Source organism: Lathyrus oleraceus, chromosome 5 (assembly GCF_024323335.1).
Source record: "Lathyrus oleraceus cultivar Zhongwan6 chromosome 5, CAAS_Psat_ZW6_1.0, whole genome shotgun sequence".
Classification (NCBI taxonomy): domain Eukaryota; kingdom Viridiplantae; phylum Streptophyta; class Magnoliopsida; order Fabales; family Fabaceae; genus Lathyrus; species Lathyrus oleraceus.
Genome location: NC_066583.1, coordinates 631,442,209 through 631,466,728, shown reverse-complemented (window position 1 = coordinate 631,466,728; position 24,520 = coordinate 631,442,209). Strand labels below are relative to the sequence as shown.

Below are 24,520 nucleotides of genomic sequence, written 5' to 3'. Positions count from 1 at the left end.
GAAGCTTTAATTATATACATTCATGACGGTGTCGGTCTTGTACACATCAGATAAATGGTTGTAAGCATCTTGACGAGCATAAGCGCGTGTTGCAATGACATGGGAGCAAGGTATGCGGAAGGCCTGGAATTTTCCATAATCGCACCAACTTCTGTTTAGTCTAACAGCGTAGGCTAAATTTGGTCTCCCCTCGTTGTGGTCCATTGTTTCCTGGACGCTAAAATTTTGCCTATGACGGTCAAAGACTGTTACAGCGTGTGTGCTAGCTTTGATGCTCTTCTCTTTCATGACCTTCATGCAATACTCACTGAATACTTGCCCGGACATTAACACCGCACTCCATCTTTCACCTCTGGTTGCGAACGTAAAAGCCAACCTATAATAGGTTGATCTAACCAAGGCGGTTATCGGCAGATTTCGAATTCCATTGAATACCCCGTTCATGCATTCCACAAGGTTTGTTGTCATGTGGCCCCATCGACAACCTCTGTCAAATGCCCTTGTCCACTGCTCTACTGGTATGTTATTTAGCCATCTCCCTGCGTCTTCATTAGACAGTCTAATTTCATCACGATAATGTTGAAATGACGGCTGAGTTAGAGCATACCCAGCATTCACCACCTTCTTGCGAAGATTCTTATCTTTTATAGCACGCGTGAAGTTTTGTGCAATGTGTCTGATGCAATAGACATGGGTAGAAGGAGGATCATGCCATTCGTTCTCATGGTTGTTGTAGGCACTCTCAATGGCAGCATGTCTATCAGAAATCAAACAGAGATTGGCTTATGGAGCCACATGCGTTCTGAGATGTCGAAGAAAGAAACCCCATCCACCATCCGTTTCACCTTCAACAAGAGCAAAGGCAATGGGAAAGACATTGTTGTCGCCGTCTTGTGCAACCGCCATGAGCAAAGTACCCTTGTATTTTTCGTATAACCAAGTGCCATCAATTTGAATAATAAGTTTGCAGAATGCGAAACCTTTGATGCACGGGTCAAATGCCCAAAAGAGACGGTGAAAGATTCTATTACCTGTAGCACAGGTTCCGTCTGGCATCATCGCTGGCAATGTCTCCATAATTGCCACAGTTCTTGGGACATATGTCTTTAGTGCCCAGAAAAACCGTGGAGATTCCTTGTATGAATCCTCCCAGTTGCCAAAAACTTGTTCAACAACCTTTGTCCTCGCAATCCAGGCTTTCTTGTAAGATGGAGTATAATTATATGTTGTTCTGATATGGGATATAATTATACTCACCTTCACTGATGGGTCTTTATTGACCAACGGCAGAATGTCTTGACATATCAACATTGCGCTTAGTTTACGGTGATCTTGTTCAACGTTAGTTGCAATGCAACTGTGAGGTGGGTCTATTGAAGCGATCTCCCAAGAGTCGTTTTTCTTCTTGTAAGACGCAGCCAAACGAAACTTACACCGCATGTTACGACATTCGATAACATACCTTCTAGAATTAGTGTGTTTCACTGTAAAATCAGCAGAGTTGTTCATGTGGAATTTTTTGATAGCCAGAACACATTCTTCTTTGGTACGAAACATGTCTCCCACCTTTAATTCGCCTTCTGATCTCGGATACGGATTATAGAAAACACTGTTGGATGTTTCATCGTCGTGAAGATCCATATTTGTCATATGTTGCGGCGGATTATAGACATGACTAGGAGGTATTGGTGGTGGTTGATCATCATCTTCATCGTCGTTGTTCAGCATGTGATCAACCTGTATCTCGGTCTCCTCTTCTTCTTCATCAATGACGTCCACTTCTGCTTCTGCTTCTGGGTTGACGTCATCTGAGCATTGTGGATCAAATTCACCAGATTCATCTTGACTGGTTAGTTGAGACTGTTGAGATGGTATACATGGTTGAGGAGTAATGTACAACTCAATACAGTTGCAGCCTGAATGTTCATGACTAACAAACATGTATTCAACATCTTCATCGTTTCGTACCTTAAGGGGGAAATACTTGCATTGACTATTCTAAAAAAATATTGGATTTTGATATGTGATCTTTGACACAATACCCGATCCTATAGAAAACACTATTGGATCAATTTGCATGGATCTCTTGGAGACTGATTTGTTAGATGATAACGCAAGAGGTCAAGGTATACTACTCTCACGCCTTAAGTCGTACTATAATAGTTTATACTTAGATGAGCATTCTACCGAAGATGCTCGAATAATAAAAACTAGGTGTTACATTATGCTGTTAATTGGCTCATTTTTATTTCCCGAAGATAGTGGTTCTAGCATGCATATTATGTATTTACCTCTACTTAGACATGTAGATAGAATAGGAAGTTACAGTTGGGATCTGCTTGTCTAGATAGAATACGAAAATAACCCACTTTTTCAAGGAAATTCCCAAAATACCCCTGGTTTCAAAAAAAAATCCCAAACTACCCCACTTTTGGAATATGATCGAAAATCTGAACAGAAATTCCCACTCGTCGCCCATATCCAATTTGACTTCCTTCAGCCACTCATATCCAATTTGACCGCCTTTTGTCACCAGAGTTACACCGCCACCACCAACCGAGCTTTTATTGGCCACTCTCACACAACTGATTGTTGCCATCGCATGGCATGTCAGTCACGACCATTGTAGTTATGACGCCTTTCGTTGTCCTTCTATCTATTTTGTGACGTTCAACAACTTTGGGTTTTGATAGCATCGAAATATGTTTTATTCTTTTCATTATTTAAGTTTTTAAAAAGCACATTTCTATAGGTCTCCACCTTAACTTTAAACTATAGTGATATTGATTTACCCATGAACCACATTGTTTCTCTCTCTACCATGTTAAAATAACTATTCGACAACTTTGATTAAGTTCGAGCTAAGCTTGAACCTTGATCTTGCCACATACATCCACTTGCTTTCAACCACGTTTTCATGTCCATGTAATCTAATAAGCCTACGAGTATGTTTCTTCAAAAATATTTGACTCCACCTACTTTCGAGTGTCTCCCAAAAGATCTTTATTTCTGAGTTTTAAAATCCATCAACCACATTAAAAGCATGTCTTACAAGGTCAACACAGTCGTATTTCTGAGATGGTTCAATCTCTCTTCTTATCTTATCACGAGTCAAATTGAGATATCTGTAATTTTTCCTTTACTACTACTAGTATCCATTGCAGGAACCTTAATCTAAAACTAAGTTTTTCCCGCCATAGTTTTTGAAATCTTCATCTCCATGTCTTTACTCTTCCTCCATTTTCAGGACTCACTGAAAGTAATATATCTACAAATTGTAAACTTTGATCCATTAGATTCCATTTCCCACAGCTAATAACATTTCCCACCTCATGGATAATCGTTGAAGACACAAGTCAAAATCTTGCCATAAAGCTTAATTAGCTTGATTTGATCAATAAGCAAAGTTTAGACGACCTTCCTAGCATATTAGTCTTAATATTAATTCATGTGTGTGAATATCTATTGACCAGGTAAGATGCTTTGGTAAGAGTCTTACCCTATAAACTCAATGAAAACTTAGCGATCAAATGTGTTTTATCCATTGTCCTACAAAATTCATCGAAGTGCTCAGAAACATCCTATAAGCCTCTACCATGTCTTGACCTCAAATGTCATAGATTGATCTTTTCATGAAAGTCTTCAATAGGTGATGATGAATGAACAATGTGAAGAAATGTTCTTCTTGTCCTTGGTTATAGTTTTGATGAAGGCAAACACATCAACAAAAAGAAGAAGTCAAAGCTTGAAGACTAGAGCAATCAAGTTCAAATTATCAAAAAAAATTGGAAAGTTAATGGAAGAATCAAGATGGTTGAATATGTATTAAAATTCAAGTATATATATCTTAATTGCTCATAAAAATCATTAATATTCATCTTAAACCTTTCATGCATCTTTTAAAATGATTTTAAAACTAACCATTCTATTTTTGATAAATTGTGGCATTTAAAACTGATGTAAAAGTAATCTAAAACCCTCACACTTTGCATCATTTACTCAAAATGTAAAAATACCTTAATTTTTGAAAATGTGTCAGGTGTAACCGGTTACACATTCTAAAATTTCAAATTTTGAATACTGCTTTAGGTGTAATCGGTCACACCATTTCTGATAACCGGTTACCACTGAAGCAGTGGCAGTGATTCACTTATTTTTTGATGCAAACGAATTTTTAAAATGCCTTTTGAACCATGGCATTTATTCATGCATTTGTACTCTTTTGTAAAGGTATTAAGGCACTATATATATATCATACATTTCAGAATTTGAAACTTATCTCTCTTTCATAGCAATTCAAACTTATTACTCTCTCATTTTCAAAACAAAATGTCTTGTGACTTAACTTTTTGTTTGAAATTTTCTGCATACATTTTCATTCATCTCTGAAAGTTTCGACACTATAATTATTGAACACTTGTGTTACATATTGTGAATTGCCTACTTGATAGAGAAGATCAATTCTAGGAATTGATATACATTGTTATACAACTTCAAACACTGTAAAAATTCATATTGTTGTGATTTCCTTGTTGTTCAGGATTGTTGGAAGCAAAAGAGTGAATAAGGGAGGATTGTTCTCTTGTTGTACTTTATAAATATCATAAGTGAATTGTCCTTATTGACTGTGTTGCTTATGTTAGAAGATTGTAGGATAGGTCTTGGTGGAGGACTTGTACAAAAGATCTAACATAGTGGAAACTCTCTCACAAGGAGTGAGGGGACTTGAGTACTCTCGGATTGTAAGGGGAACCAAGATATATCGTTGTGTCCTTTACTTTCTGCATTTATTTTTCAGCATATTTATTTTCATATCATTTCTGAAAAATAACAAAATCAGTGGTAACGCTTCAAATTGAGAAAAGTTCAATAAATCTAATTCACCCCTCTTAAAAATTGCGGATAAACTTACAAACAACAATATTACAATATTGAAACTTTCTAAAATATATTACTCATATATATTAGACCCTTTAGCCATGATCATTTGATAATGTGAAATCTTTAACATTTCATATTCAATTTTATTGTAATACTCTAGATCATCAAACATGATTATGGATAAATAAATTTCGCCTGAGCTTAGGAACATTCCTCACATTATGTATAAGAAATTCATAATCATCAAATATTTTAAGTGTTAATCGGAAGTCTCACATTTTTTGAAAAAGTAAAAAATGAGTAATTTATAAACTAGATGACTCATATACTCAATGCTTTACAGTTTTAAATGAATATGTAGTGTCTCTTTCATTTATGTGTTGTTCTTGATCCAATATATATTCTCCTCCTAATAAGCCATCAATAAATTGGTATGAGTTCATCAAATATAACAATTGACATTGACACTATAATTTTCACCGATGAAGATCCACCAAAGCTTTTAAAAGCTGGAATCTTCCTAAGCAAGTGAAGCATCATGTTTCCTAATATTTTTGATTTTCTACTTTTATCCGGTTTAATTTTACGTGAGCATTATGACTTTTGTTTATCCATTCATTATTTTCTATTGAACATTTGAATTGACATATCAACCACATTTCGTTTATGTGTAATTATTACAAACATACTCCAATGCTTTTATTTATATACACACAATTACCACTAAAATATAGTCAATAATACTATTTTATAAATTAGCGTGCAAATGCGTTTAAGAAGTTTTTACTAGTATTGTTTTAGAAGTTTTTGTTTGAGTTTCAAATTAGATTTTAAAATCAAAACAATTGAATGATGAAATGACAAAATGAGAAGCATCACTAATACAACTTGCAATTTGACTTTTGAGATGGTCATACAATTGAGTATCGTGTCAATTTATCAAGTTGTTGGTGCATTTTATATTTGTTGTTGAAAGTGATACATACTACATGGCTTAAGATAAGAGGTGGAAGGAAACGTACGCAGTGCTTAATTGCAGAAGTAGCAAGCTTAATTGAAAATTTTCCGGCCATGACTTTTTATTGTCCACTTCTATAGTAGTAGTGTGTAGGGCCATGCGTCATTTATGCACCTCGAGAAAAAAATTGAATGAAATTAAAAAATACTTTTTGAATTTTAAGAATTAAAACATTGTTCTATGCCGGGCAAAGACCTGGAGCCGGCCACTTTAGGTCGTCAAAACCCCAATAACATAAGGTAAGGTAATGTATAAATACTTTCGTAAAGGATCCTAAGGTATATAATATCTAATCTCCACTTTTACTACCTTCAATCTTGAACCCTGGACTGACTTGGACGTTTGAGTGCTATCAATGTTGGTACCCCAAGGTCTGTCGTATTGGAGATGACAACACTATTAATCTCATCACATCAACACTGATATCTCTGATTCAAGAAGCATTGTGATCGCAACCTCAGATTCACGGTGTCATAGCAACGTGTGTGTGTGTATATATATATATATATATATATATATATATATATATATATATATATATATATATATATATATATATATATATATATATATATATATTATATATATATATATATATATATATATATATATATATATACACTCTTGATGTTCTGCTTTTTGCCTTGTCTTTTTTTAGGGCATCAAAACGCAAATGCATGTTGCAGGGAATCGCGGAACAACTGATATAATTTTTGCTTGTTCTTGGAATTTGGGGATGCTACCAGATGCGCTTTGAGCATTCGAATATAGTAATTAAAACTCCAACACTTTGCATACACGAAGTCAGGGGTGCTGTCAGATACGTTTCGAGCGTCTGACTACAGTAACAAAGTTTTTATCACAAGTTTCACCCATAACCTCTTACACAAACTTTTATCTCAAGTTCAACTTGCAATCTTTATATTATATAAGTTCAATAGAACAACGGTCTCTTGATTTTACAATGCAAGTCAAAATTACATCAGTGGTTTACACAAATTATTTTATAACAGTTACTCTCTCAATATTAAAGATATATGTGAAGTGCATAGGAAAATGATAAAAGAAGTGTAAAAGTAAGGGAATGTGTTTTTTGATTTCTTGTGTGTTTTTAAATGGACACGTTTCCTTCTTTTATAGTAGAAAAATTTGTAAAATATAAAACCTTGGAAATGCCAAAAATGGATTGTAATCGATTGTGGCAAGGCTATATTTGATTATGTACTTGCAAATCATGAATGTTTTGACTAATATCATCCCATAATCAATTACTAAGAGAAACATGCCTCATAACCGGTTACACCAACATCATAATCGATTAGAGAGATTAACATTCCATAATTGATTATCTAAGATCCATAATCGATTATGCTTTTGTAAAATTGGTTTTTAGCTTTTCCAAAGATTTTTTCAGACATATTAAGAAAAATATGAAATTTGAAAGGAGTTTTTCATGAGTGTTTGTTCTGCTTTTTGGCTTGTCTTTTTTTAGGACACCAAAACATAAATGCATGTTGCAGGGAATCGAGGAACAACTGATTTAATTTTTGCTTGTTCTTGGAATCCGGGGATGCTACCAGATGCACTTTGAGCATTCGAATATAGTAATTAAAACTCCGACACTTTGCATGCACGAAGTTAGGGGTGCTGTCAGATACACTTCGAGCGCTCGACTATAGTAACAAAGCTTTTATCACAAGTTTCACCCATAACCTCTTACACGAACTTTTATCTCAAGTTCAACTTGCAATCTTTATATTATATAAGTTCAATAGAACAAGAATCTCTTGATTTTACAATGCAAGTCAAAATTACATTAGTGGTTTACACAAGTTACTTTATAACAGTTACTCTCTCAATATTGAAGATATATGTGAAGTGCATAGGAAAATGATAAAAGAAGTGTAAAAGTAAGGGAATGTGTTTTTTGATTTCTTGTGTGTTTTTAAATGGTCACGTTTCCTTCTTTTATAATAGAAAATTTTATAAAATATGAAACCTTGGAAATGCCCAAAATGGTTTGTAATCGATTGTGGCAAGGCTATATTCGATTATGTACTTGCAAATCATGAATGTTTTGACTAATATCATTCCATAATCAATTACTAAGAGAATCATGCCTCATAATCGGTTACACCAACATCATAATCGATTAGAGAGATTAACATTCTATAATTGATTATCTAAGATCCATAATCGATTATGCTTTTGTAAAATTGGTTTTTAGTTTTTCCAAAGAGTTTTTCAGACATATTAAGAAAAATATGAAGTTTGAAAAGAGTTTTTCATGAGTGCTTGTATACTTTTAATACTTATGGAGCATCACACTATCTTTACACGTTGATACTAAGAAATTATTAAAAACTTGAGCTTCGTAACAGAGGTGTGCTTTGAACAATCAGATATGTTTGTTGATGAAGTTCATTAGAGATTGAAATTTGTTGAGTCATTCATCAAAAAGTATATTTCACGTTTTTTTTCTTCATGTCCATTTTATTTTTATGTTCGTTATCTTTGATCTTGTTGTGTCATCATCAAAAATTGTATGCATATATAATCATAATATGATATTCAATAGTAGAGGAACTTGTTCATGTTGTATTTGATAAATCTTAACCCCAAAAATATGAGAAAAGTGTTTCTTCTTATTATGTTTCAGGTGTTGTGACATAAGACATATTCAACGATGATGTTCCTAAAGAAGATCATCTAAATGATATGGATAGTAAGAAGAACAAAAATGATGATAATGATAATGTGTAGAATGGATCAAGTGTTAAATGATAGTAAGAAGATCTCAATTTACATCATCGTTGTCATTCTACATTTTACCGCTAACATCATAAAAAAATATATTTATGTTTTAGGTGTTTTGTATGTGAGTTTCTTTTATTTTCATTTTTTAATTTGTGGACGAAATGATAATAACCACTAAAAATTAACACACATAATTGTAAGAGTCATGATTCGAACTTTGGTTGACGTTCAATCTAACAATATCAACTTTTTACTAGTCAAGGTAATATTTGTGAACTTCTCCCATTTTCATTTTAATTATACAAAAATAAAAATACGTCACATTTATTTGATCATGTATAAAATTTATAAAATAACTTATTTATTGTAATATATAATGCTTAGTAAAATATATACATATTAGCATAATAAATAATACATACGGATATCTAAATGCTAATTTATTGCAATAAAAAATACTTTAATAATTAATAAAAATAGATAATAAAAACATAATATTTTGCCTGTTTTTTGTGAAGTCACTTGGTTTGTAATTGATTTTTCAACCTTGTGAAATAGGTTCGAAAACACGGTTTGAGACTTGGGAAAACATAATATTTTTATCTTATTTATAATTTTTCTTAACCAATGTAAAATATAAATTAGTCTAATGTGGCAAATATTGTTTAAATTGAAAATATCATTTAACTTGGATCCATTCAAATGGGAAGGGACAAGAAGTGTTGGGACAACAAGCTAACAAAACCACCCTAGAGTCTTAGGTCCAGGCCAGTCAAGCCACGTCTCTTTTGTTGGAATTTTTAACAACAAGATTCGTGAACAATGATGGAGATAATTGAAATATGGGGAGTGAAAGAGGAAAATTGAGAGAGAGATAAAGAGGGAGGGTGAGAAGTGATTAATGCATTAAACTAGGATGAGAATGCATCCAATACATTTATACAAAGGTTGTAATATAATTGGGATCCCAAAAAAACAAATGAAATAACAAAAAAAAAGCAAAACTCGGGCTCGTAACTGGTTACACAATTTCGTTAACCGATTAAAGTTGGCAATAAATTAAAATTACATTCAGTGGTAACAGGTTACACCTTTGAAAATTCACTATTCTCCTACTTCATAGGTGGTTCTGACTTTGCTGTAGCCGATTACCCCCCCCCCCCCCCCCCCTCTTTTGGACTTGTGGAACTCAATGCCAAGGAAGTATGTCATGAGACCAAGGTCAGTCATCTTAAACCCTTTCATAAGTTCACTCTTGAACTTAGAAATACACCTTTTGTTGCTTCTCGTTATCAATATGTCGTCTACATATACACAAAGGATAATCACTCTTTCACTTGTATTCGTCTTCACATACATTTCATGCTTAGATACACACTTCTTGAAGCCAACATCCTTTAGGAAACCATCTATTCTTATATTCCAAGATCTTGGAGCTTGCTTCAAACCATATAATGCCTTCTCCAACTTGTAGTCCTTCAACTCTTGGTTTCTCACAACAAAACCATAGGGGTTGTCCTACATATACCCCCTCTTCAAGCGGTTCGTTCAAAAATTCAGATTTGACATCCATTTGGTAGATGGACCAATTATGGTTATTTCCAATGCCAACAATAAGCCTAATGGTTTTAATCCTAGAAACCGGTGCATATCCCTCTTCAAAGTTTATATCTTCTCTTTGCAAAAATTCTTAGCCACCAATCGATTCTTATGCTTGATTATCTCACCCTTGGGATTTGCCTTCACTTTGAACACCCATTTCACACCAATTGGCTTATTTCTATCCGGTAGATTAACCAACTCCCAAGTATTGTTCTTCTCAATGGATTCCATCTCCTCCTTCATAGCATAAATCCACTTTAGATCACTTAAATCATCTTTCGTATTAACGGGTTTGGATTCAACCATAAGTGCAAAATAGACGAAATCACCATCATCATTGACTTCATTGTCTCAGAATAGCTCACGATCTTGGAGTCTTTGAGGCAAACCTATTTTCCTTGTTGATCTTCTAACATCTCCTTCATTTAAGGCTTCGACAACGGGTTCTTCTGGACTTCCTGCTTCAACATAATCTAGAATTTCGAAGTTATAACCGGTTACAGCTTTCTGGTAACCATTTAACGACTGCATGTAACCAATTAACAGCTGCTTATAATCGGTTAACGACTGCTCCACTTGCTTTAATTCATTGACCACAACGTCCCAACTGAGCATGATCCTCTTGTTTGTAGCATCAAACTGTTTGTAACCACCGATGGAGTGATACCTTACAAGTATCATCACTTATCCCTTATCATCCAACTCTTTCTAAGTTGTCCTGGAACATGTTGGTATGCAACGGAACCAAAGACTCTCAAATGGTTCATATTTGGTTTGAATCCCAATTATGCTTCCTCCGGCGTTACTTTCTTAAGCTTCTTTGTGGGACACATATTCAACAAATAAGCAGTTGTGGATACTGCTTCTCCCCGCAACTCTTTCAAAAAGTTCTTCCCTTTTAACATGTTTTTCACCATGTTCATTATCGAGTAATTCTTTCTTTCGGCAACATTATTTTTCTGCGGTATATAGGGTGGTACTACCTCATGTACAATGCCTTCTTGATCACAAAACCTCTCAAAGTCATTTGAGACATATTCGCCTCCACCATCTGATTTGAGCACTTTTAATTTGTGACCGATTTTCCTCTCAACCATGGACTCGAACTTCTTAAACACTTCAAATAACCCATCCTTTCTCTTGATTAGGTATGTTCATAGCTTTCTACTATGATCGTCGATAAATGTGACAAAGTATATATTTTCACAAATGGAATCTACTTACATCGGTCGACACACATCTGAATACACCACCTCAAGGTGATTCTTGGTTCTACGATCTGCATCCTTTCTGAATTTACCATTATGTTGCTTTGCTTGCACACATTCTTCATAAATCTCATCTGGTATGTTTATCGATGGCAACCCCATTACCATTCCTTTCATTTGCAAGTCTTTGAGATCTCTAAAGCTGAGATGCCCAAGACGATAATGCCATATCCACTCTTGTCTACTTGCTGAAGTAGCAAGACATTTATGCTCCATAACCTTTAGCTCAACCTCATAGGTGTTTTAAGGACCAGGGCTTCTTTTGCATCCATAATATGCAGTCCCTTGTTTTTCATGTGAATGTTGTAACCCTTCTCAAGCAATTGGACAATACTTATAAGTTTACATTTGATTCCTATAATGTATAATACATCTTTGATCAAGGAATTTCCACCACCCCTTCTCATGATCAAAACATCGTTTATCCCATCGCCGCTAGAGTGATGTTATCCGCGAACTTCACTTTGTTTTTCATGGCACGGTTGATTTTAACAAGACAATCCTCCCTCCTCGTCATATGAGTAGAATAACCCGATTCCAAGTACCATTCCTCGCTACACTAAACACCTTTCGTGCTCATCATGGCATTTTCTTCTGCATGTAATCGGTTAACCGTATCATGTAACTGGTTATAACTCAATTTTGCAGCATTCCTAGAATTGTTGTTGTTGTTGCATTCTCCTTACGTGATCATGACCAAGAGTGTATTATCTTCATCAAACTCTTGTCATTCAACCTTGGCTTCATCCCCTTGAGGTTCCTTCTTGTTCTCATTTCACTCTCTTACAAAATGACCGAACTTTTGACACTTAAAGCATTGCTTCTTGCTTTTGTCAAACGTCTTTTTTTCACCTCTAGAGTTGTCTTGACCACCATTTTTATTGCAGATTCTCTCACCCCTTTGACAAGTTTAATTCTTTTAATTTTGAGACTTTCTTCCACCAAAAGTTCTAAAAATTCCCTTTAGTCTTCATTGACCATTTTCCTTTTGTTCTTTTGTCCTTCCCGTTGAAATGGGCTTGCAAAGCAATCTCCGCCTTTGCCTTATTGGAATTTCTCTCCTCAATCATTTTCTCATGAGCATCAATAGAGCTTTAAAGATCTTCTTTGCTCATCATCAAAAGATCATTTGATTCCTCAATCGCCACAACTACAGTGACAAACCTTGGTGTTAAAGAATGTAAGATTTTTGTGGCAACATACTACTCCATAACAGTTTCTTCGTATGCATTTACTTGGTTCATCAATCGAGTGATTCTTGTTATAAAATTGTTGATTGTATCATTTTCTTTCATATGAATCAATTCGAGTGGACGCTTGTGAGTTTGTAACTTCACCGTCTTTGCCTTGTCAACCCCAGTATAGGCCTTCATTAAGATCTCCACACTTGCTTTGACGATTTGCAATCACCAACTTTCTGAAAGTTATCACCATCCACACATTGATGGATCAAAAACAGTGGCTTGAAATCTTTCTTTTTCTCTTCTTATGGGTTTCTTGTTGTGCATTTGTTGCATCCATGACAAGAGGTGTAACCCCGTTCTTGATCACTTCAAGAAAATCTTGGTAACCAAACAACACCTTCATTTGCTTTCACCGATTTTCGTAATTCTTCGTATCAAGGATAGGTAGGTCTGAAAGGATTCTTTCATTAGAAATAGAATTCATTTTTAACATTAGGTGTTTTTGGATCAGAACCAGACTCTTGAAGCCAAATGTTGGAACTTTGAACCATAATATTGGTCAATAATGGTTAAGAGAATTAGAATGTGGAGAGTGAAAGAGGAAAATTGTGTGTGTGTGTGTGTGTGTGTATGTGTATGTGTGTGTGTGTGTATGTATTTGTGTGTGTGGGGTGTGTGTGTGTGTGTGTGTGTGTGTGTGTGTTTGTATGTGTGTGTGTGTGTGTGAGAGAGAGAGAGAGAGAGAATTGAGGGTGAGAAGTGATTACTGCATTAACCTAGGATGAGAATACATCAAATACATTTATACAAAGGGTACAATATAATTGGGATCCAAAGCAAACAAATGAAATAACATAAAAAATCAAAACTTGGGCTTGTAACCGGTTACACCAATTAGTTAACCGGTTATAACTGACAATGAATTAAAATCCCATTCATTGGTAACCGGTTAACGCATGAGGTTAACCGGTTACGCCTTCGAGAACTTCATTATTCTGCTACTTCATATGTGATTCTGACTATGCTGTAACTGATTACCCCCTCCCCACATGTTAACCGATCATAACACTTGAATTACCACTATAACTTTCAACATCTTTAGTCAAATAAACTTCTTTTTTTCAATATTCAATTTAATATATAACATGTACAATATATACTCCAAAATTAAACTCAACATTTTAAATTACATAGCTATGATAAATTATTTAAATATAAATTGTCAATGACGCTACATAAAGTGTTCCCTTTCGCAAAAAAACTTATAGATAAGAAACAAAATGCACCCGGGGGAACATAGAAAAATATGGACCTTATTGCCAAAATTCAGAGGATCTAACTTTCTACCCCCAGTTATATCTAACACTTTCACACATTGAGTGAACTTACCATGTTATTCTTGACACAACTTTAAAATTATATCATCAAATTCACTAAAAATTTACACAAATCTTGAAATCTCCCTGACGATACTGGAAATCATGAGAAGCGTACCGGAAATTTCTAAAAAGTGAGTTTTCTTTGTCCTTTATCATGCGTTTTACTGCCAATCGGTAAAAAATCATAAATTATATGAGTTTTTACTGGGATTCTGAAATTTGCGGTATATTTATGTTGTAGATTTCAAAATTCCCAGTATATTTATATAATTTATAGCGGGAATTCCAACATTTCCGATACATATGTACCGGGAATTCCCGGTAGTTGTATTTTTTACATATATTACCGAAAATGTTGAAATTTCCGAAAGAAATTCAATTTTTCTGAAAATTTTGAGTTTTACGGTAGTTAGTTCAATTTTTGATTTTTTTTCATCTTTTAGTGCAGACCAGAGGAAGGGACAACAGTCACAACACCAACGCAGGTAGGACCACTGATAGAGACACAATTATGGTCCGTGTTAGGGCAGTTGAGGAGGAGGTAGCGGCCAGGGAGACCAGCTCTGGTCGGTTCTTACCAAAAACGGATGGCTGATTAGTTTCGTGCACCACGTACCACCAGACATCGAGTTATTGTTGTTGAGCAGCCTGTAGATGTGCAGGTTGTTAATCCTGTTCATGTTAAGGATGTTCAGGTTATTGAGCCTACTCATGAGGAGGTGCAAGATGTTATTGACCCATTTATGGTGGATGAGACAGATACGACCCCAATTTCTAAGGCCGAGCCTGCTACCGTAAATTTTATTAGGTTAAAAAATTTGGTATGACATGCGAAATTGCAAAAATACTGGTAATGTATCACATATACCGAAAATTCTAAAATTTTCGGTATATAACACCTATCGGACGAAAATTTAAATTACACTACCGAAAATTTAGTTCGAAGATTTCCATAAAATTTTGACCAAGAGCAGTTTTAAAATTAAAGAAACGTGTGGGAGTGTCAGATATAACTGGAGGGTGACAACTTAAATCCTCTAAAATGCATGTGTGAATTGAACATAAGAATGAGAATCGATTAATACCAAAGGTTTATCTAGATGAAAAAGTCTTTCAAAGAAAGTGCTCACCAAGAAGAAAAAAAATACTATAATGGTGAAGCTATGATGAAGTATTAAAAATAAGTATGTTTTATATATAATATTCATATGAATTCGTGCAATAATTGAAAATAATTTAACAAATATTATAGCTTTAAATAAAAATGATTTGGTTTGATTTTGGAAAACTAAAGAACTATTAGAAACAACTTCTATTTGGACATGTGCGATGTACCAAAGATTAATTAATTTTAATGGCTAATAAATATAAAATTGCAATATCATATATTTCTATGCTATAAAGATGAAATGAGATTTTAGATTGGTGGAACAAATTTTCGATGTCACATAGAGTGGGTTGACATGTAAGTTTAACATTCTAATACCCAAGTCAATGAGAGAATTTGAAATAATGTGAGAGTGATAATAAATTTGAATACCTAAAATAACGCGTTTTATCCTTATATATCAATAGTGATTGAAATCCTTCGCGAGTGATGTTGTGTGCTATGTTAATGGTTGTCTAATGGAATTGGATGATGATAGTTGTGTTGGAGGGAGGAGTCCTCTGCTTCTAGGTAAACTAAGGTCTATCAGTTCCTTGCGCATATATCCTTGGAGTTTACTCTTGGGACTATTGTCATGGACCTTACGGACGGTCTAGAACAGTTTCCCCTCAAGCCCTTGATGGGAGGTCACTGGAATTGAGAAAGGATGCATCAAATATATTTCATGTAGTTGGAAGTGTTTCACATTAAAGTCTCTACGCATGTCCCGAGTTCTGAAAATAATAATATCCTCTCTAACTTAGGGCACTCAAATGCTTGGAATGGTTCACGATGAAATCTCGACTATTGGTGGTGTGGTATGCGCTTCCTAACATAATGGAACACAATGTTCACCCTTGAGATATATGAGGAGTTCTTAAACTACTAGTTTCTTTTTCTTCGTCATTGTTGAATTTTTAAACTATTCTCTTCTCTTTTTGCATTTGTCTTCATTTTGGACTCGTTGGTTCTCCCTTCTTATAGCGTGTAAGCCTTCGAACTCATCTCTTTAAGAAAATATACATGCTCCTCATTTTCTATTTTTCTTTCTCCATTATGATTTCTTGATAAGAGACTTACAGGGTTTCAGATCTATTTGCTTCGCATTTTGACGAACCTCTTTGACATAGATATATTTTGATGGGGATGACATATTTACCTTTTAATCTTCTTTGGGAATCTACTTGTATTTTGTTTTATATGTTGATGGAACCCTCGCAATGGAAGACCTCAAACCTGAAACTCAGAAGGAAATAGGGGATAACTCGTCATTGTGGATGGACCAAGAGACATTAAATACTGACTTCGTCTTTACTACTCAGGGAGGTTTAGACCATGGCTTTATGTTGGTGAGACCTTACAAAGATTATGGGGGTGATTCCCTTTGAGGAAGACAATAGGATATGAAATAAATATGACGGGTGTGTCTTTCCTCTTCATGAATGCTTATTTTCCTTGATAAATTTTTGTCTTCACTTCATCGATTTGAGATTATCGTGCTTAACATTTTTCCACTTTACAATTGCATCAGGTAAGATAAACATACATTAAAATCTTATAGTATTTGTGTGAGTATAAGAAGGGTGTGTCGACCATGTCGCTCTTTATACATATCTTTAAAAATCAATGTAGCTCTGCTGACTCGACGCAGGGTCAAGGTATCATAGCTCCCATGCAATGTATGGATCTATGTGTTTTCCATTATGAAACTAATGATCATGGTTTTATTGACGGTTTTGGTATTTTGATGACGATAACACTGATGTTTGTTGAAGTCAGTGGTGATATCTTTCCAACTCTATGATGATGGTGACTAATTGAAGATACCTCAAGCCTTATCAAGTGGAAGATTCAAAGTTCCTGTGAAGTGCTTATATGATCAGTAGATTTGGGAAAAGAACTTGAAGCTTTAGAGTTGTAAAAGAGAAGAAGTGTAAAATCTCCCCTAGTCGTGTCTGTCTAAGTGATCAAAGTCTTATGAAAGTAGGATAGTAACTTTAAGAAACTAAGGCAACTCTCTCTCTCTCTCTCACTCACACACACACACACTTAAAACCTTTTACAAGACTCTCTTTATTTGCTCAAATCACCTAAAAATATTTTTAAGGCCTAGCCAATTGATTAGGGAATTTTCTAATCAATTAGGAGTTGATTTACAACTAAATAAATTATTAGCCCTAATAATCTAGTCGATTGTTTTTCTTTGTAACGCTCATAGTTTATTGGAACAATGCTCTTAATGATTGACAACGACTAAGTATCAAAACCTTCCATTTGTGGCATGGACAATCAGTTATTTAGGTGTAATAATTGATTGGCCTAATCGATTATCACATTAATTCAGTCCACGGGTTGTTTCCTTTTTTTACTCATATTTTTTCCTATATAAAGGAGTTTTCTCCTTGGTTGAAATCACACCAGAATTCGGGATTTTCCTATTTATTACTATTCTATTACTTTTCTCAGTGATATTTTTCTTTCACCAAAAGTTGGCTTAGTACCTTATGAGTGAAAACTATTTGTGTGAAAAGTTTTGTACTGGTGGTGTGCCTTATTTGTTATTTCAAAAGTGTGATTCTTTTTAAGGTTCTTGTGTTGGTTCTAGAGATAAATCAATAAAAAAATTTGTTTGGTTCTAAAACTTAGCCCGATCAAAGTAATTTTGGTTATTGAGATAGTAGGTAAAATCTCTACTTAGTTTGTGAGTTCATCTCGTGGAAAAGCTCTTGTTTGGTTAGGAGGATAAGCTTGTGTAAAATCTCTCGATTCGCTTGTAACGAAGGTTCGTGGACATAACCTGTAAATATTTAAATCATTATTAATACTCTCAAGAAGATCTCTTGGGGACAAGAGTAGGCCAACATTTGGCTGAACTTGTATAAATCTTGGTGTCATCTCTTTAACTCTATCTCTTTACTTTTTATCATTTACTTTGTTGTTTTTCTTTCTTTCCACTTCTTTTCTCTGTGATATTTCAATACTAACACAAATTATTATATTAAGCAAACAATTTTTTTAAATTTATCATGAATATTAAATACCACAGTTCAACTCCCCCCCCTCTTATGCTTGGAGTCACTTGCTCAACACAATGTATCAAGATATTCTAAGTGTACTCGGAGATCTTGAAGCATTTCAAATATCAATACTACTTGGTTACCTCTATCAATGAGGTGGTTTATACCAATATATGTACAAAGAGAACATGTCTAGATCCTGAAGCGTTTCCTGGCAGATTTTGAATCTTATTCTATAAAATTGATGATTTGTCTCAAGACGAGATTTACCTAAAGAGGCATTTGAAATCGTTCTTTAAAGGTGTGGGTTACGTCGGCGTTGTTGTCCCCTATGTTGCAGCGCCAAGAAACAAACGTGCATTACATAAAGACACTGGTAGGCGTCAGCACGAAAGAGGCTAGGAAGATCATCTTTGGTGAGTAACATAAGAATCTTTTTCTCTCGAGGTTTTTTTGGTGATTCTTTTTCTAACTTGTCTACTTTTGGTGTGTCGATAAGAGAAAATATTACAAAATAATGCAATGGATGAAAAGGACTCCACAAGTTATTCCTCTATTGGTGGACGCTACCAACGCTTCAACTATTGGTGGTTTAGACCGCGAAGCCCTCTGCTGGATTGGTCACTCTCTACTCACCTACCCTAGCACGGGTGGAGATTCGTGATTCTCCCAATCATATCATAGTGGAATATGCTACGTGTCATTCCTCACATATAACTTGAGGGAGTCTAATCATTTGCCTGGAGCTTGAGGCATCTCATGGTGAGGAGCCAACTGCTAGACGACCCTAAATGTTTGAGCAAAATTCAAGGGAATTTGTTGCATTGGAAGACTCTTTGTCATCTATAAATTTATATTTTTTAAATAAACAATTAATGAATGAAGAATACCTTTTAATGAATGAATGATTATCTTTTAATAAAAATATATTTTTATGGGTGAATATATTCTTTCAAGATAAATTATTTTTATGAAAAAATATATTAATTTATTGGAAAAAAATATTTATTTTAAAAGTATTTAAACATTATAATATATTTAAATAATTTTATCAATATTTTAATATAGTGTTTTGTCATGATACATCCACTTATTTTTATAAATGCGTGTTTTAACAACATCATTTTAAGGTATATTTAATGAATTTTTTTGCTATTAATTACTAACACTCCTTCTAATAAAAAATAAATAAGTGTATTTTAAGAAATGTTGCTAAACTTACACATATTTATTTTAGAAGGAGTATTTGAATAACATGCATTAAAACTTACTAAAATCTATCTTCATAAAAATAAGTGGTTATATCTAGTAAAAGGCTAAAGTAAATAATTAAATAAAAAGTCTGGATGAAATGAAAGTTATTAGAAGTCAACACCAGAGCATGCACTAACGGAGGTTTGCGGTAGAGCTCCGACAACCCACAACAGTGCGCGGTGGTTTTCTGGTGACATTGCGAAGTAGATTCGGGTGATTTTCTAGTAACCTGCTTACGATATTCAGAATTCTTCAACTTTTTTTTTCTTCAGATTTTAGTATATTAATATTATTAAATGCTTGTTTTTTGTTTTTCTATATTTTCCCCACTTAGTGTTCTATAATTAGAGGTGGCAAACCGACATCTCCATTCTATTTAAATTTATAATGCAAAAAAAATAGAACGGACAAGGTGGATATTATGTGAATCGCGAGCTTAAAACTTTATCTTGCTCCGAAAAAATAAAGTTGATAGGATAGGCCGGTCATTGCACATTTTTAAACTAAAAATTATAAAAAATTTATATTATTGTCCTCGCCCGAAAAAATCGGAATGAGGAAGAATAAACATATTAAAAAGTGTGGAACTAAATCTGCAAACAAATAGAAGCAAAACGAACAATGCCCAACAGATCGGATTCATTTTGCACCTCTATCCACAATGTCTGATTACCTGCTGAAGTGAATCTAAAAAAATGTTGTCTGCATAGTGTTTGATTTTATTCCTAGTTGAAGAAATTCATAATATTTTTCCAAGCAGAGGTAGCACGGCAAAATGTGGTTAAGAAACTCGTGGTTGAAGCAAAAACGTGTAAATAGGATAGCCGTGAAGGGTTGAACTGTGTGACTTAACAGTTAACATCAATAACTGAATAATTCCACAAGTTTTCCCAAACATTTCTATTGCATTTTAAGATTCCCTTTGCTTCTACATTTCAAACACCAAGATTCCCTTTGCTTCTACATTTCAAACACCAACCTTACAACCTTTATATATGTCACATGTAATCGTGGTGACATATAATTAAGGATCCCTCCACAAAGGTCAAAGCAAAGTTCATACTTTTTTTGTTTCTCTTGTCTTCTTCTTGTGTGGAATATTTGAAGGATATTGCAATGGACAAAAGGCCTGACCTCATCCATGGAACAATTGAAGCTACCATCTTCAATGCAACTCCTTACTCTCCTTCATTTCCCTTCAATGTAAGCTCTAATAAACTATAGGATTCAATATACTATTATGATCTATATAATATTGACAAATTTGATCCTTAACTTTTATTCCTACGTAGTCATGCATGTAACTGTTTTATTCTATTTTTGGTCCTAATAAGTGGTGAAGGACTAAAAAGTAAAAACATACCATTTTATTAAAATATAATGATTAAAAATAAATATATTTTTAGACAAATATGTATGTGAATTGAATTAATTTATATCATTAAAATTATAAGTCATGTCTCTTATCTCATCGATCGAACGGTCGGATTCTCTTCTCTTATTTCCTCAACTAAACTAATTAGTTTTTTTTTAACTCACCAATCAGTTTGATTAGTATTTTTCAATGCATCTTATCTCATCAACCGAATTGTCTAATTAGCATTTTGAATGTCTCTCAGCTAACAAACTAAATTGTCAGATTAGTCTTCTTTCAGTGTCTTTTAGCTCACCAACTGAAATGTTTGGTTAAGTATTTTTTTTACATCTTTATCTCACCAACCGAACTGTCTAATTAGTATTTTTGGTGTCTCTTAACTCATTAACCGAATTGTTTGATTAGTTTTCTTTCGGTGTTTCTTATCATACCAACCGAATTGTCTAATTAGTATCTTTTTTAATGTATATTAACCGAACTGTCTGATTAGTATTTTTTCAGTGTCTCTTAGCTCATCCACCGAACTAAATTTTGTCAATATTTTATTGCAAACTCAAAAACTTATCAATTTTCTCTCTCTTTTTACAGTGTTTATGCATAAATGGAAAACCTGCTTATGTGACAATCAAGATAGACAACAAGAAAGTAGCAAAAACAACACAAGAAAGCGAACGTATTTGGAACCAAACATTTCAGGTTCATTGCGCTCACCTAGCTGATTCAACTATCACCATTACACTGAAAACATCATGTTCCATATTAGGAAAATTCCACATCAAGGCACAACAGTTGAAGCAAGAGAGTTTGATTGATGGATTCTTCCCTCTCCTCATGGAAAATGGTAAACCAAATGAAGAACTAAAACTAAGGTTTATATTATGGTTCAAGCCAGCAAATTTGGAACCAAGTTGGTCAAAGCTATTAAGTAGTGAAGAGTTTCAAGGGCTAAGGGATGCTACATTTCCACAAAGATCTAATTGTCATGTTAAGCTCTATCATGATGCTCATCATTCACCTACTTTCCAACCTCCTTTAGATATTTGTGGAGTTCCAAGATTGCTATGGGAAGATGTTTATAAAGCTATTGAGGGTGCAAAGTATTTAGTTTACATTGCAGGATGGTCTTTCAATCCAAAGATGGTTCTGGTACATATATAATCTCATTGTTATACCCTACTATTGGATCGGTTTAGTTCGGCTCGGTTTTCCTTTGTTATCCGAACCATTAACGGTCCTTGTGATGTTTTGCAGGTTAGAGATCCTCAAACAGAAATCCCACATGCAAGAGAAATAAAGTTAGGTGAACTGTTGAAGAAGAAAGCAGAAGAAGGTGTTTCTGTAAGGATTATGATTTGGGATGATGAGACATCATTGCCACTTATTAAGAACAAAGGTGTGATGAACACACATGATGAGGATGCATTTTCTTACTTTAAACATACAAAAGTAGTATGCAGAAAGTGTCCTAGATTACATCATAAATTCCCAACAATTTTTGCTCATCATCAGAAAACCATAACCATGGATACCAAAGCTCCTAACTCTGTCAATGACAGAGAAATTATGAGTTTTTTGGGCGGTTTAGATTTGTGCGACGGACGGTATGATACCGAGAAACATTCGTTGTTTCAAACACTTACTAAGGAATCACATTACCATGATTTCTACCAGACAAGCATTGTAGGAGCAAGCCTCAAGAAAGGAGGTCCAAGAGAGCCTTGGCATGATGCCCATGCTTGTGTTACTGGCGAGGCGGCTTGGGATGTTTTAACCAATTTTGAACAAAGATGGACCAAACAATGTGATTCATCGCTTCTAGTCCCTGCAAACACCTTACAAAAATTCATTCCTATTTCCTCAACAAGCACTTCCATTGAGAGGAATTGGAAAGTACAAGTATATCGGTCGATTGACCATGTCTCAGCTAGCCAACTGTTTCGAAAACTAACAGTTGAGACTAGCATCCATGAAGCTTACGTCGAAGCAATTAGGCGCGCCGACAGGTTTGTGTACATTGAAAACCAATATTTCATTGGAGGGTGTCATTTGTGGCGGAAAGATAGAAACAGTGGCTGCAGAAATTTGATACCTATTGAGATTGCACTCAAGATAGTCAACAAGATAAAAGCAAGAGAAAGATTTGCAGTGTATATAGTCATACCAATGTGGCCAGAAGGAGGACCTGAGAGTGAACCAGTTCAAGATATACTACATTGGACAAGAGAAACAATGACAATGATGTATAAGTTGATTGGAGAAGCAATTATAGAAAGTGGTGAGCCAGGACATCCAAGAGATTATTTGAATTTCTTTTGCCTTGCAAATAGGGAAAACAAGGAAAATGAAGAATATATTCCTCCACATTCCCCTCATCCTGAAACTGAATATTGGAATGCACAGAACAATAGAAGATTCATGGTTTATGTTCACTCCAAACTCATGATAGGTAAGATTACATCATAAATATATGTTGGCTTAATTACACTTTTAACTCTCTATTTTCATTCGCTTACGAAATTGTTCTTGGTTAACTAAAATGTTGTTTTTTGTTGCTCTTGTCACCAGTGGACGACCTATATATATTAATAGGATCGGCAAATGTGAACCAGAGATCGATGGACGGGCAAAGAGACACAGAGATTGCGATCGGAGGCTATCAATCTCAGGAAGGAATTGATCACCACATGACCAAAGGTGATATTCATGCATACAGAATGTCAATGTGGTACGAGCACACAGGGAGAGCTGAGAACTTGTTTTTAGAGCCAGAAAGTTTAGAATGTGTGCAGAGAATGTGTTCAATAGGAGATAAAATGTGGAAAATCTATAGTAGTGAAGAAATTGTGGACATGGAAGGTGTACATCTAGTAACTTACCCTATGGAAGTAACAAAAGATGGATCTGTGGAGGACTTAACTAACGGTGAGGAACATTTTCCTGATACAACATCTCTAGTGAAAGGGAGAAGATCAAAGTTATTACCCTCTGTCATTACTACTTAGCCATGGAATTGTGGCATTGGGATGTACACACAAAATTACTGACCATTCTTTAATAAGTGCTGACATTATCACATTATAGTTACACCAGATAAAATACAGAAAAAATAAGCTGAGCACAATCCAAGAAGCGTATATACAGAGCCTGTTGTCTGGTGTAAGTAAAATATTTAAGTGTTATTTTTAATCAAGCTGAGAGGATAAATTTGATAGGCACAGCCAAAGTTTTAACTGAACAATGTTCACACTCCCTTATGTACATAACAGAGTTTGACTTTTTAATGTATACACGAGAATTCAATAAAGATATTTAAAATAAATCCACTCGATTTGAGTTAGAATAGCAAATTGAATCTGACCACAAGCAATCAAAGGTTAAATCACATAAACCAAATGACACAATCAAGAGCAACCTAAAAAAGGGGGAAGAAATATGTAGAGGAAGTAAATCTAAAGGAACAGCATAAAATCACTGAAGCATGCTAGTAAATAACATCTAAAACTGTCTGATCAACCAAGATGAAGGAGGGAACAACCAAAGCCAACAAATTATGGATATCCCAAGTCCTGTGTAGCCTACCTGTACTAGGAAAAAAGTCATATTTCTTACTGAGGCATCCTTTCTTTCACAAACACATG

General features: G+C 34.5%; 1 protein-coding gene across 1 annotated transcript; it reads left to right on the top strand.

Moving 5' to 3' along the window:
• The first annotated feature begins 20,535 nt into the window (after nt 1-20,535).
• On the top strand, nt 20,536-24,498 carry LOC127087384 (phospholipase D alpha 4). Its single transcript, XM_051028267.1, has 4 exons — nt 20,536-20,710; nt 21,471-22,028; nt 22,134-23,328; nt 23,448-24,498. Exons 1-4 carry the CDS (start codon nt 20,624-20,626, stop codon nt 23,882-23,884), a joined length of 2,277 nt encoding a protein of 758 aa, XP_050884224.1. The 5' UTR covers nt 20,536-20,623; the 3' UTR covers nt 23,885-24,498.
• The last annotated feature ends 22 nt before the right edge of the window (nt 24,499-24,520 follow it).

Coding starts and splice junctions, on each gene's coding strand:
- LOC127087384 (XM_051028267.1), top strand. CDS start 20,624: ATGGACAAAAGGCCTGACCTCATCCATGGAACAATTGAAGCTACCATC. Junction 20,711..21,470: donor CTCCTTCATTTCCCTTCAAT/GTAAGCTCTAAT, acceptor CTCTTTTTACAG/TGTTTATGCATAAATGGAAA. Junction 23,329..23,447: donor TCACTCCAAACTCATGATAG/GTAAGATTACAT, acceptor TCTTGTCACCAG/TGGACGACCTATATATATTA.